This window comes from Zalophus californianus, chromosome 14, assembly GCF_009762305.2.
Source record: "Zalophus californianus isolate mZalCal1 chromosome 14, mZalCal1.pri.v2, whole genome shotgun sequence".
NCBI lineage: Eukaryota > Metazoa > Chordata > Mammalia > Carnivora > Otariidae > Zalophus > Zalophus californianus.
Window position 1 is genome coordinate 76860742 of NC_045608.1, and position 14405 is coordinate 76875146.

The window sequence follows — 14405 nt, forward strand, 5'->3', positions numbered from 1 at the left end:
GTGTTAATTAGCATCTCATTACATGGGTACCTCCTTGTCCTGCCAGGAAGCTAACTTCTTCCTCTCTTCCGGCCAAGTTAGAGATTCTAAGGCCTCTGGGGTGTGAAGCCCATCTCCTTCTCACTTAAAGCAAATCGGAATGTGAGTGTTTAGGCCTTGGTTTTAGAATTTAAGTACTTCAAAAAATCATGTGTTTAAGTAGTGGTTTTAAGTACATGACCAGGAGAGGTGATGTTTGGCGGGGCCTTTAAGGGTTCTGTGGTCATGATGAAAGTTGTCTTGTGGGGCTCAGCAGGCTCGGATTTTTCTAGCATTCCCTTCTTGCTTTGCACACACACTGTCATTAGGCTGAATTCATCGTAAAGATCGATGTCAAAGATAAAGTGGCCTGCTGGGAATTCTCATCACCGTCCTAAAGTTCCATAGGGTGTGTTTGTCTTAAACCCGAAACCTTCTATTCATTTGTCCCTGCCTGGTGATCACGGTGCTTTTTGGGAGGTCTGTTGACAGTATTTATCCAGCCCTGGTACCTGTCCTTTCACAAAAGCCCAGACACGGTTCCCATGTCCCAGAGCAAATCTGCATGACCTTGAAATGAATGAGACCATGGAGCCCATATGAAGGGTTGCCATATGGAAAAGGAAACTGATCTTCCTTGTTGCTTCAGAGGTGGTTAAAAGTGTACTCTGCTGTCAGAAATGCCTGTCACTTTACATTGTGGTGCTCAGTTGTGTAGGTGAAGCTAGGAAATCAGGTGCCTGCCCTCTTGGGTTCACTGTCTTAGAAAGCAAACACAAACATGCAGTTTGTCTACTTAAAAATTCTTGGTTGACCCTTCTGTGACCTTCAGGATAAATTGAAACTTTTTTTTTTTTTTAAGCATAGCTTATGACCTGGCCCTGCCCACCTTCAGCCTGATCTTTTGACCCCCCCCTCCACTTGGTCACCTTGACAACCATCGCGTACCTATAACCTTGTCTGCAGAGACACTTCCGGGCGAGCTCCCTGTCTGTGCAGCGCCCTCCGCGTTCCTGCACCGTGTCATCCCCTCTCCCAAAACTCTTCTCAGGCTGTCCCCCAGTCATTACAGACCCACTGTCCGCTATGAGCCGACCTCAGTCGCCTTGGTCTTCCTGGCGCTCACCGGCCGCTGAGACCTGCTGAATGCTTATCGGGCAAATGAATGGCACCAACCTAGTTGTGTTTTTTTTTTAACTGTTAATTTGTTGTAAGTAACAGAAGCTCTGAGTGTGAGAAAACAAAATAATTCAATGACTTCGTTTTTTAAGCTGGACCTATTTAAGGGTGCTGCCAGTTGTCCAAGGGTAACACATGGATAATCATCCTGGAACTCTGTCTTCCTTTCATTTCTAACACATGGAGGAAGGAGTAGAAATAAGGAACCAAGGAAGACTTAAAATTGATCTTGTGTGTTGACTGCACAAAACAAAACAAAACAAAAAAACCCTTTATATCCACTCATATAGAAAACCATATGACTGACTTACCACGGTTCAGAAGACGTGAGCAAGACAGAGCTGGAAGCGGATGTGCTGGGGAAGCCTCCTTAGTGACAGTTAAATGGAACTGTTTCTGCCTAATAAATGACACCCAAACACATGATGTTTGGATTTTTAAGTAGACTTCTAATAAAAGTTCTGATTAAAAGATCTAATAAAAGATCATTATAGTTCATATCAGTTATTCATTAAAAACAATTCTCAGCCCTCCTCATTTGATGCTGTAGGTTCTTCTGACTTTTGGATTGAACTGGGTGGAGTAATGCAGTAACAAAACAGACTCACAGGAGGAGTAATAAGAATGATTAGGTGCCCTCTTTGTTAAATTACCGCTTCCCTTTTTAGAGAGCTGACCTCATTAACAGGGAACTAGTGTTATCTCCTTTGCATTCTGGGAAGAAGTTGAGAGAGAATTAAGCAGCCACATAGTGATCACATCTCCCATTTCCAGTCCCTCCCCAAGCCTTGTTCATTTTAACCCCCAAATACTTATCAAATCTGTCTGTTCTCCCTTCCCAACTCCTCCAACACCCAAGTCTAAGCTACCATCCTGTCTCATAGACTCCTAGCTGGGCTTTTATATCCACCTTGTTCTCCTTTAACGGCAGACTGGTCTTTTCAGGACTTAAAAATCATCATCTCTCTGCCAGAAACATTGATAAGATAAAGATCCAGATCATCGATTGGCCCCATGAGGTCCCGCATGGCCTTGCCCCATCTGTTCTGTCTCCAGATGCATTTTTTGCATCACAGAGCTGCCCCTTGTGCTCTCTGGGCCTGGTCTCATTGGACTTCCTGAACACACCAGTTCCTTCTTGCCTCAGGACCTTTGCTCATGCCATTCCATCTCTTGGGAACATACTGCCTCCCACTTGCTGTTCAGACAATCCCTTTCTCAAAAGGAAACCGACCTTGACCCCAGGCCATAATACTTCACAGAGTGCGTCCATGTCTCCCTGTGGCATATAGCATGGATGACTGTGCATTTACTGCTATGATTAGGTGCGGGGCATTAAGCACAGGCTGGTGGCGGCAGTACTGGGTATGCGTCTTGCTGGCCACCGTGCACTCACCTGCACAGCACCTGGGAGTGGGGAGCGGTGGAACCAGCGTGGGTGTCCACTGATGTCCCCGCCTCTCCCCTCCTCCAGCCCTCTGCACAGCTGTTGACCGCGTTGCCTTTTACTTGAACCCAAGAGGAAGCGCATGCCTCCCTTGGGCCAGAACATAGTCATTTCTTCAATGGCGTGAAGGCACCACACACATGGACCGTAGGTGCAGCCGGCCTTCCAAGGGGCTATTAGCTAGCAGGGTTTTTTTGTTTTTGTTTTTGGTTTTTGTTTTTGTTTTTCATTCCGCAACTGGAAACATCAAGCTGTGAAGTTGGGTGGTAGCTGTCATTTCAAGGAAAGAAACTCAGGCTGTGGTCATTATTGTGCAGTGTTTTCTTTCTGGTTGGTGAGAATTTGGAGCCGCAGGTTTCTGGGGCCTCCTGTGAATGTCTCGGATGAACAGATTTCAGCATGTGAACAGTCGTCCTTTGCCGAGCAGCAAGAATAAAGTGTGCACTGGGGCGCACGTGCGCACCCACACCCACAGGAGCAGGTTCTCTTTCAGAGCTGTAATAAGTAGAGATTCTTTATTGCCGGTTCAGCAACTTCGCATCTGATCGGGTTGTTTTGAAGACTAGAAGTGTGGACTCTTACGAGCCTGGGCAGCAACCTGCAGGAAAATTCTTCAGGACCAGGCATAAGTTAGGTGAAGGCATACATTCTGAACTGGGGTGACATCACCCCCAAGGGGGTAAAAACTAGTTCTTGGAGAACAAAAAAGTCTGAGCTATTCACGGTGGCTTGTGGCGCTCCCAAAAGGCCACAGGATGTGCCTCGGGATTAGGATAGATCTGTTTATGAAGATTTAATGGGAAGAAAGGGGAGGGGCAGGAGAGGGGGTCTGAAAGGGCTCTTAAGGGGCAACAATGAAAAAAAAGGCCGAGAAACTACATAGGGGAAGAAAATGAGTAAAAGGCAGAAACTGGATCTAGGAGGAAAGGTGAGCAACAGACAGGGGGCAAGATCCTGGCCAAAGCTGGGAAGAACCAGACCAAGAGCCTAATGTGGGGGTGGCTCCAGGTGGGCAGGGCGGGGCAGAGGCTCGGGCTCCTCAAAGACCAGGTCAGGGAGCTAGCCAGATGACACCTGTAGGAAACGTGAAGAAGGTAGAAGGGCGGTTGACTCAGATGCCTTGGCCCCGTGGCTCGCTTTCCTGTCTGCCTGGACCCTGAGGCTCATCCCGCAGGGTTCGTGGGGCACATGTCCTGTCAGCAGGTGGGTGTTCGCCCAGCAGTGAGCAGCGTGCCCAAGCATGGGGCCCCAGGCAGGCGAACCTGGCTCTGCCCAAGTCCCACTCAACTCAATAGGATCCACACAGTTTCTCAGCAGACTTCTCGGACATTCGACGTAAGGCATCGTTGAACGATCTGGGGGATGTGTGTGAATCCAGAGCTTTAACCTGCCAAGGCAGAGGGTCTGGATGTATGAGTCCCATCTCCTCGGAGGTTCCTCTGATCTAACATACAGTCTTTATGAAGAGGGGTAACTTTGTACTCAGGCCAGTAGACTTAGAATAGGGATTTTTCCAGAAGCACATACGGAGCGCCTCCTGTGTGCAGGCGCCATGTTAGTGTTGTTCATCCCGGGTCCTTGAGTTCAGACACAAGACAATGATGACACTGGCCCAGATGCAGGTGTTCACACAGAGGAAGTATGTATTCAGGTTGGTGGGGAGACGGTGGGGTGGGAGGAAGCCACTCTCCACTTCTGCTGAGTCTCCCTCTCGGCGAGGAAATGGGGGCAGTGGCACCTGCCTCGTGGGGACCGGTCCGTGATTTCCCCTGTGACGAGCCTAACCCTGCACCCGGACCACAGGAAGCGGGCTGTGCCTGGCCCTTGGCAGCCAGTTGAAAACGTGGGATTGGAAGAGCCCCCACTGCTTCCCACTCAGGTGTTGTCGGTGAGGAGCCCAAGCAGGAGAGAACTGGACTGAACTGAGAGACACGGATGGTCAGGCTCTGGGAGCAAGAGCTGGAAACCAGCCTTCTCTGCCTGCTCGTGAGCCCCCAGCACCGCCTCCCCGAGGGACCCGCAGTCAGTCACCCACAGAACCAGACGGCTGCCCACAGACTGACTCTTGCTTAACCTGCTGCTGTAACACAGACAGCATGGTCCCTTTTTTCCTTCAAAAACGATGGTATTTGTTTATCTGATTACAAAATACTAGTAAGTAATAAACATAAAGCCAGTACAACAAAAATCATCCGTAGCTCCTACTGCCTAGAGAAAATTCACGATTAAAATTTTGATTTCTGTCTTCCAGAATTATTCTTTGTGATCACATGCAAACAAGATTTTTTATTTTTACAGAATGAACTCGTACGATACATACACTTCTAACTTAATACATCCCAGCTGCCTTTCCATGGCAGGAAGTGTCGAGGTCATCTATTTTAAATGGCTACACTGAATTCCATGTCTTAGACCGGATCTTTTCTAACCATGTCCCATTGCTAGGCATGCAGGCTAGTTTGTGGTTTTGCTATATAGGCAGCATGATGATTATAATCTTGGAATGTACATTTTGTCGATCTAGCCAGTTTCCCTTGGTACAAATTCTAGAAGAGAAGGTACTATGACAAGGGATGCTGTGCACATTGAAATTTGATGCCTCTTGCCAAATTACCTTCCCAAAAGGTTGAAGCTGTTCGACCCCCTGCCAACAGCGTAGGGAAGAATGGTTTCTCTGCAGTCAGTGCGGGCTGCCGCCTCTTTTTCACTGGGTGTTGGGTTTTGGAGGCACCAGAGGTGTTTTTCTCCTTGCCCCTCCCCACGCTCTCTCTCTGAGGTCAATCTTCTCATTCCAGAGCTCTCTGGAAATTGCAGCTCCTGGAAAAAATTCTTAGTGTTGCTGAACTGTGCTGAAGACCTCTCAGTACCGAGAACTGGGCTTGGATTTATTAACTTGTTTGGTGTGGATCTGACGGAGAAACTCCCATTACTGAAAGGGAACAGCAGCACGATCATCTTTGGGGGAGAAAAGGAAAAACCACGAGGATCTTATTTAAAAATGCAGCAGTATAAATGAATACGGTTGGTTCTATTCTAAGAAACGTCGCCACCTCACACGTTAAGCATAAGTGTCCACCATTGTTGAGGATTGCCAAGGCCCCTTGAGGCCGGGCAGGCAGTCGCAGGGAGAGCCAGGCAGATGGGAGGACAGCCACGGAGAAGGGGGAAACAGGCAGGAAGGAGGGGCTCGAAGAAAACTTAAGAATACGGTAACATTGAAACCCACATCGCAGACGGTAAAGAGTTGCAGTGACATCGTAGAGCGTGGAGTTCAGTCATGGGGTGGAAACACCAGCTCCCTCCCTGAGTAAGAGGAAGAGGAGAAAGAAGGAAACGTAAAAGGATTAGATGACCAGCGTGCTTTGACTGAAAACCCCGAACTGGAGCAGCGATCCCGCACATAATCGGGAGACCGTTGGGAGGCGGACAGGGGCTGCGCGTCTGGGTCACAGAGGCTCCGTCTGTCCTGGGCAGGTGAGGCATCGCTGACGGTGGACCCCTGCCTGAGCAGCAGATTTCATCGCCGCTCCAAATCTCTTCTCCCTCATGATGGATGTGACCCACAGACTTACTCTGGAAAACCCTCACTCTCTGAAATAGCCAGTTCTGCATAGAAAAGAGGAAAGGGATCCCAGCAGAATATTGATGTGGCTGTCTTTGAATAGGAGACTTGTGGGTGGTAATTTTTCTATTAAAATTTCTATGAGAGTAAACTTTATTATTATTATTTTTTTTTTAAGTCTCTCCGTCCCTTGCTTTCTGCTAGTTATTGCTTTCTACGGCATGATGTTGAGTTAGGGCTGGCCAGAGGCACAGAACAAGGCCATGCTGGCATTCAGCAGCTTTGCTCTTACAGTGCTGGGTGGCCCTGCGGGAGGGAGCTGGTCCAGGCAGTAAGCAAGGAGGTGTCCGGATGCACATAGAAAGCCAGGGTTCTCAGAACAGCAGGTAAATCCATCCCTCAGCCTTGCTTCTTAAGCTGCCCTTTTTTTTTTTTTATTTAAAAGTCCCTATGTTTCCCCTTTTTGAAAGAAATTCCATGCGTCTTTTTTTATGACTATAAAATCTGATTTTCGGAAAATGCATTAAAATTTGGATCTTGGTAGTCTTGATGAGCGTACCCTGTCTTTTCTGTTACACGTAATTAAGTTCCTGATAAATGAGTAGGTGACAAAATAGTGTTCTTCTCCATTGTTTGTAATGTATGAAGAATAATTAAAACTCATAAATAACCTCAAAATAATTCACCTTTGATAACCTCTTTAAATGTGTAACATCTCAAAAGTTTAAAAGCCTCGTTAGATATTCTCTTACACTCAGAGCCCATCTGCTGGAAAGTCTTTCTGAATGAATGTTGCTTATCTTGTTTAGTGAAAGACATTAGTACTCGCTAATGTGCACAGTAACTTCATGATGGTGATTGTTGTGTTATCTTTGCAATTACAGACCTATCAAGTGGATCTGAAGCCCAATGGGTCAGAAATAATGGTGACAAATGAAAACAAGAGGGAATATATTGAGTACGTATACACAGATTTACAACCTTTTATTAAATTGAACAAGCTGGTTGATGTCCCTTTCGAAAACAGCTCGTGCCTGTTGTGGACACACTTTCAGTAATACGAGTTCCTTTCTGGCTTGGGCTAATAGGAAGTCAAACTATAAGATGGGAAGTTGGGCCTTGTATCATGACTTCAGTGAGCTGCCTTATGAGGGAGTCATAAAAGGAGAAAAAAGTGTACAGTATTGAGTAATATGGCGGACATGCTTTTGGAGGATGTGATGTGTAGTCTAAAATTGAGATTTGCAGTGTTGGAACATAGTGTCAACAACCAGTGGGGTATGGTGATGGGTATTAAAGAGGGCACATTCTGCATGGAGCACTGGGTGTTATGCACAAACAATGAATGAATCATGGAACACTACATCAAAAACTAATGATGTAATATATGGTGATTAACATAACAATAAAAAATTTTTAAAAATAATAAATTTAAAAAAAAAACAACCAGTGGGGTAAAATAAGGAACAACCAGAAATAAAATATTTCCTCTCTCTCGTGACTTCTCTTCCATAATGAAAATGTAAGAAAATTGTTAAAATGGTTAAGAAAATCCACATATGCAAACACAGTGAATTATTTCTGATATTTACAATTTTCTTAACCCAATCTTAGCCTCGGTGGTGGAACAAAATGTTTAGTCCTTTGGAAATCCAACTGTTAAGCAATCCTAGGGCATTTATGCTAGCCAGAAGGCCTTTGTCTGTCGGGCACATTACACGATTTCCTCTTTGGTGTGTATATGCGCTTCAAGCACACAAGTCTGGGATCTCCCTCTCTAGCCCCAGTGCAGGGATGGGGTTGGCACAGTGGTGTTTGGTGCCCGGGTCCCAGTGTCTGCATTCAACAAATTGGTTCCCTCCTCCCTGCTCAACATAATTGGTCAGAAGACTTGAATTTGAAGAATTGGCCTAGAGTCTTGGCATCTTTTAGTGTCCTCTACAAAGAAAAACCCATCCTTCCTAATTAGGGAGAAATGGAGAGTGTTGGAGCCTCTACCTAGAGACTCTGACAAAGCATGCATAGCAGACTTGCCCTCTCCCCGCCCATCCTCACAAGTTAAAAGCTTGCTGTGCTTAAAAAAACAAAACAAAACAAACAAAAAAAAAAAAACCCACCTAGAAATAAGATACTACAGTTCTTACCTGTTCACATTAATTGGCACACTTGTTCTGAATTTGGACAATCTCAGCAGGTTGGACGCCACCTCGGCAGATGCCATGGTCTTCATTTTGAAAGTATAGGCTTTGAATGGATTTTTAAATCCTGAGGGGGATTAGGGTCTGAAGTCTGAGTGTTTGGACATTTGATACATGTGGTATATCATCCTTTGCCGTTAATTCTTTTAGGTTTCAAGTTTGCTGGGGGGTGGGCTTGGACAGAGTTGCAGGTGGCTTCACTGGAAAAGAAGGGAGGGTGAAAATCTCCACCCGATCCCCCGGCACACGGGTGCCCCTGGGGTGCAAGAAGGCTCTGGGGCTGATGGTTGAGCAGTGCGGTGAAGCCTTAGGCGGCTGAGCAGGGCATGTGCAGAGGGGCTGGGCCTGGAGGGCCGTTGCCATGGTGGCACCTCGCAGGGAGAGCCCTTTATGGAGGGCTTCGTGCTATTTCGCGACAAAATGCTTTAGCTGGAGTCCAGCATGGATTCACCTAGCATTAGATTCTGCTGTGCCCTAAACATCGTCACAGAGAAAATGGTTTCTGTTAAAGAGGTCTTATCATTAATTCTCCAAATTTTGGTATTAAAGGATTAGCATAAATCATTTTGCTGGTAAGTTATGTGTCATTGAAAACAGTATACTGGACGCTAGAGTGAAATGTATCACAAAATGTTGTACTAGATACTCCTTTTAAAAATATATGTACATGTTTAGGGGCGCCTGGGTGGCTCAGTCAGTTGGGCGTCTGCCTTCGGCTCAGGTCATGATCTCAGGGTCCCTGGAATCGAGTCCCATGTCCCGCTTCTCTTTCTCCCTCTGCCTCTCCCCTCTGCTTGTTCTCTCTCTCAAATACCTAAATGAAATCTTCAAAAAAGGAGGAAAAAAAACCTATGTACATGTTGCAGAGGTCGGTGTGTATATGCATGAGTTTGCGTGTGCATGCATGCATGATGCACCTCTATGTTCGCACTCCACGACCGTTTTTTTCTCTCTCTGTCCGGGTAGTCCTATCGGTAGGCAACTTTGCTAAACTAAGACTTGATTAGAGGGGAATAAATTATCTCTGGGTTTAGGTTTCCCAGCTACTCCTGAAAGCATTACTGAATCAAGCGTGCCACGGTTCTACACCCTCCCTGTTCGCCACGGCGGGGGTTCCTCTGCTCTCCCCTCCCCGGGTGAGAAGGTGTGAGGAAGCAAATGGGGCTCGCGGTGACGAGGGTGGTTCACTACTCTTCCGTTTCTCCCGCAGCTTGGTCATCCAGTGGAGGTTTGTGAACAGGGTCCAGAAGCAAATGAATGCCTTCTTGGAGGTAAGTTGTGCGCCCTCAGTCCTGGGTTGAGAGAGGAGGGCTCTGGTCCTGGGGGTGGGGGCGCTGGTGGCCCGGAGCAGTCAGCCACCCTTTCTTTCATCTCATGTTCTCTTGCTCTGGTTCTCCTCGAATCCTTCGCAGACTCCACTTCCACACAGGTGCATGCAAAACACATTGTCTTCGGCTGGGTTTTTGTCTTAACACCGACCTGTTGTGCCAACTTCTTCCTCTTGGAGGGTGAAGCAGCCACTCCTCAGATCCAAATATTTAATGTCAGCGACGCTCCCAGGCCCCTAGCAGAGGGTGGCGGGATTCCTCATTTTATAGAGGGTTCAGTTTGGGGGCACCTGGATGACTCAGTTAAGCGTCTGCCTTCGGCTTAGGTCATGATCTCAGGGTCCTGGGATCGAGCCCCATGTCGGGCTCCCTGCTCAGCTGGGAGTCTGCTTCTCCCTCTGCCCCTCTCCCTGCTCATTTTCTTTCTCTGAAATAAATAAGTAAAATCTTCTTTAAGAAATGGTTCACTCTAACCAAAAGTGAAACTCCTTTTTAAGTCTTGATTAACAGGTTTAGTTATGTAAAGAGAAGGTAGGAACAAGCCCCAAGTGCACATTATAAATTCCCACTTAACCAATGCAGAGTTCTCACTGGGCAACACTCTCCTCAGCTTGCCCCAGCTCAGTCACCTGCGGTAAAGCCCCAAGCCCAGCAGAACACTCAAAAAATTCAGGGACTTGGGGCATAAAATGTGAGTTAGACCTACAGGAGGACAGCAGGTTTCATACTTCATTTACATAAGAAACCCAGGAGGCTTGGTCCTGGCCCCGCCCCAGGTGATCCCACATTCAGAAACCAGACACCTGCGAGGCCCCGCGGCATGGAGCGGCATGGAGCATCTCACCGGAGCAGTCCGGTGGTCAGTGTTAACGCGGGAACTAGAGCGGGGTCTCTGCGTCCCTCTCTCCTCCCCGGGATCACACCATCTCCTTAGGTAGTCCATCTCTGTGCCTTCAGTACCTTATTTTTAAATATATTCTCTTGCACATTCGTGGCTCATGCGTTCTAGGACATACTGACTCACAGCTATGTCATAAAAGGCTTTTGGAATTTGCCTGCCTACAGTAACCCATATTTTCAAAGGGCTTCTGAAATTGCTCAAATACCGAACCTTCTAGATTCTCCTCCTTTTCTAAATTTCTACATTGGGACTATGCTGTTTTTACTAGAACTACAGTTAAGGGATACCATCGCTGATCTATAAATCAGCAAAAAAATGTGTTTTTTCCTGGCTGTTTTCTCTGTAAAATTTGTCTCAAGGAAAAAGATATTTAGGGTGACTTTTTTTTTTTTTTCCTCCAGGGATTCACAGAACTGCTTCCTATTGATTTGATTAAAATTTTTGATGAAAATGAGCTGGAGGTTTGTATTTTGAACATTTCCTTAAAGTTAGATATTCCTAAATGGTATTTTTTTATTCTCTGGCCCATGATGTCCTAGGGAGTAAGCTGGGGTGGATTCTACTCTGTCTCTTACGGGGTGCGTTTGTCGATGTTCAAGTAGGGAATAGTGGAAGTAGTCAGCTGTAGATTCCTCACCCAGGAGAGGGTAGTTCTGGGACACACCAGACAAGTAGAGGCCCACCGAGCTGGGTTGGGTTCATGGCCAGGTGCACCAGGTAAGGAAAATTGCTTCTGATAGAGTCATGGTTGGGACAGCCAGTTGGGGCGGCAGCGTGCTGCTCACGAGGTTGGGCTGGCTGAGATCCTGCACCTCCTCCGCACACAGTGATAGTCATGTGACCTTGGCCAGGACGTGAGCAGCAGGGGCTGTGGAACAGATGTCTCTGTGAACTTGACCTGGTTTATATTGCATAAAGAAGAACTTCAGAAGACAACAAGGTAGTAGCAGGAGGCAGTTGATATTGTATTGCTTCAACTTCTTTGTGTTGACCTGGAGGAAAACCAGCGACTTAAAAAGCACAGGGATCTCTCACCCTGTGTTGTGCTGAGAAATAGGAGGAGGAGGCTGTATCTGGAGAACTTGTCACCCATTTGTCCAGGCCACGTATCTGATGAAGCATGTCTCGCAGACTAGCCTTCTGTTCTTCCTTCTTGAAATAGCAACTTCAAGACAGATGTCGTCAAAATCCTATAGTGTGAGCCCTTTGTTTTATAAGTGGGGAAACAGGTGGGGGCAGCAGTTAAGGACCTTCCGGGTTTACCCAACAAGGTTTGGGCACAGTCAGGCCTAGGATCTATTCTCCGGCTTCTGGTTTGGTTCTCCTTCCATTTTTCTTTGGTGCCTCTGCAGGAATATCATGCTCACTTTTCCCTGAGCACTCCTTCCCTGCTTGGGGGTTAGGTAGCAGGAGCCGCCTCAGACTCCATCGCAGGCCCAGTCACTGCATTCATGCAGGTCTGCATCCATGTACCTCTGGTCAGCGAGCTGGCAGAGAGGTGCTCCGGCTGCCATAAAGCACTGATTCCCCTGGGGTTCGGGAGACATTTCACATCCGGAGACACACAGGGTCTCAGAAGGGCAAACAGCCGGAGTAACGGGCAGCTGTAAAGGGAACGCAAGAAAATCTGAGCCCCGGGCCCACGTTGGAGGCGTGGGCCAGAGACAGACGTGGAGTGGCGTTTCCACCACAAAAGGCCATGGCCTGAACACGCGTTGGAACTGGGTCCCCCTCCTTACCTGCCCTGCCTCTGTGAGCGGAAGGGGCAGGAAAGCGATGTCCCCGTCATGCATCTTTAAGAGTTGCCAGCTTACCTGCTTTGCAGACGACAAGATGCTGGCATTGAGAAAAGGCCATTCCTCCATGGGTGATTTATGCAGCGCTCACGTGGGCCCCACTCACATTTACTCAATCTCCCTCCTAGTTGCTGATGTGCGGCCTTGGCGATGTGGATGTGAACGACTGGAGGCAGCATTCTATTTACAAGAATGGCTACTGCCCAAACCACCCTGTCATTCAGTGGTTCTGGAAGGTAAGGCCATGGCTGCCTGGGTGGTCCGGCTCCTCAGGGTCGGTCGGACCCCTGGGGGCAGAAAGCAGCCCTCCCTGCTCTTTTTCCGTAACTCTAGTGGAGAGCTGTCCCTGCCTCGGGTCGATCCTTATCAAAGCACTTTGCCCTTCCTTAACCACCTGAGCAAAGCAGCGCTCCCTGAGAAACCCACAGTAGGATGAAGTAGGTACAGGAGCCCGAACCGGCCCTGCCAGAGTGTGGCCAAGAATGGGAGGCCTCCCAGGGCAAAATGTGCTTTGGGGCTGACTTTTCCAAGATGCCGTTTTTGGTTAAAAAAATCACTTCCCCATTTTATCGGTTAATTCCAACAGACATTTTGATTTTTACATCCTTCAGTCAGAGATGCAAATGAAATGTGATTTACTGTCTTAGGGCCAGTGTTTGCTTTCTCTTAAGCTTAGGAGAGAAGTGAAATAGAAATGAGTTGAGTCCAAGGGAGAGACCGTAAACTGCCTTCTAAAGAACAATTTCAGGGCGCCTGGGTGGCTCATTTGGTTAAGCTTCTGCCTTCGGCTCAGGTCCTGATCTCTGGGTCCTGGGATGGAGCCCTGCATTGGGCTCCCTGCTGACTGGGGAACCTGCTTCTCTCTCTCTCTCTCTCTCTCTCTCTCTCTCTCTCTCTCTCTCTCAAATAAATAAGACGTTTTTTAAAAAAACAATTCCGGGGGGAAGGGCTGATTGCTTACTTACAAAACTAAGAACTCCTATAACTTGTTTTAATTGCTAAATCTCTATTATAAAGACTATTTCAAGTGCCAGCAGTAGTGGTGAGAGAAAATGTTAAAAGCAGACTCTTCAAAGCCTGGTCCACGTGTCTGCCCAGTTCCTGTCCTGATTCAGATGTGTAGCATGCACAGGGTATTGTAGGGGCCTGTCCTGGCCTCTGTTTTTCTTCTAATAAAACGTTCTCTTTAGAGAATTTGTCTACAGTCTGAAATCTCACACCGTAACCCGGGTTTCCCTGGTGTCGGCGCTTCTCGAACACTGGATGTCTGTAACTGGCCCGGGGGTGCTGGCACGCTTCACCCACACACACATGAGCTCGGTGCCACCAAAGAGTTTGTATTTCATTTCTTTTGACCTAGTGGCAGAAAAAGAGACATTGTGACCCCTCTCGTTCTCTGAGATGACACAGGCGGTATTCAGGTGCCCGTTAAAAAAAAAAGACTCCATTTTCAGTCACCTGTCTTGGTCTGACGCCGCGGCATTGATAGTGGGGTCCCGCGTGTCTGCGTTAGCGTGTGCCTGGTGTCCCACGACGCTCTAACCACCTTCTGCCCCCGTCCCTAGGCTGTGCTGCTCATGGATGCCGAGAAGCGGATCCGGTTACTGCAGTTTGTCACGGGGACGTCCCGAGTACCTATGAACGGCTTCGCCGAACTTTATGGTGAGCGGGGCTCTGTGTGACTCACTGCTCGTCCTGCAACTTGGCAGCCAGGCGTCCGCTGTGGCCCGGCGAGGCTCGGCCCCCCGGGCGCGCGTGTCCCCTGCAGGTCCCATGCGGGATGGGGGGAGGGGCGCTTTCGGGTTTGTACAGAGACCAGTTGGTCTTTTTTGTTTTTCTTGTTTTGCATTGTGGGGTATCTTGAAGGACTCCGTACCTCCAGGAGACAGAATTGCTCCGTGCTTACTGTAGAGATGTTAGGGAGACTCTTTCCGCTCCGCGTGGTAAAGGTCACGCTTCATTCCTCCCCCCGAAAG

General features: G+C 47.8%; 1 protein-coding gene across 13 annotated transcripts in view; it reads left to right on the plus strand.

The window, feature by feature from the left end:
- NEDD4L (NEDD4 like E3 ubiquitin protein ligase) overlaps window positions 1-14405 on the plus strand; it is a 327989-nt gene that overhangs the window by 309173 nt on the left and 4411 nt on the right. For all 13 annotated transcript variants that reach the window (XM_027575487.1, XM_027575481.1, XM_027575483.1 and 10 more), the window contains 5 exons: window positions 7091-7164; window positions 9615-9675; window positions 11035-11094; window positions 12558-12665; window positions 13995-14091. In XM_027575487.1, the coding sequence (XP_027431288.1) occupies window positions 7091-7164; window positions 9615-9675; window positions 11035-11094; window positions 12558-12665; window positions 13995-14091 (400 nt within the window). The remainder of the gene's footprint in view (window positions 1-7090; window positions 7165-9614; window positions 9676-11034; window positions 11095-12557; window positions 12666-13994; window positions 14092-14405) is intronic.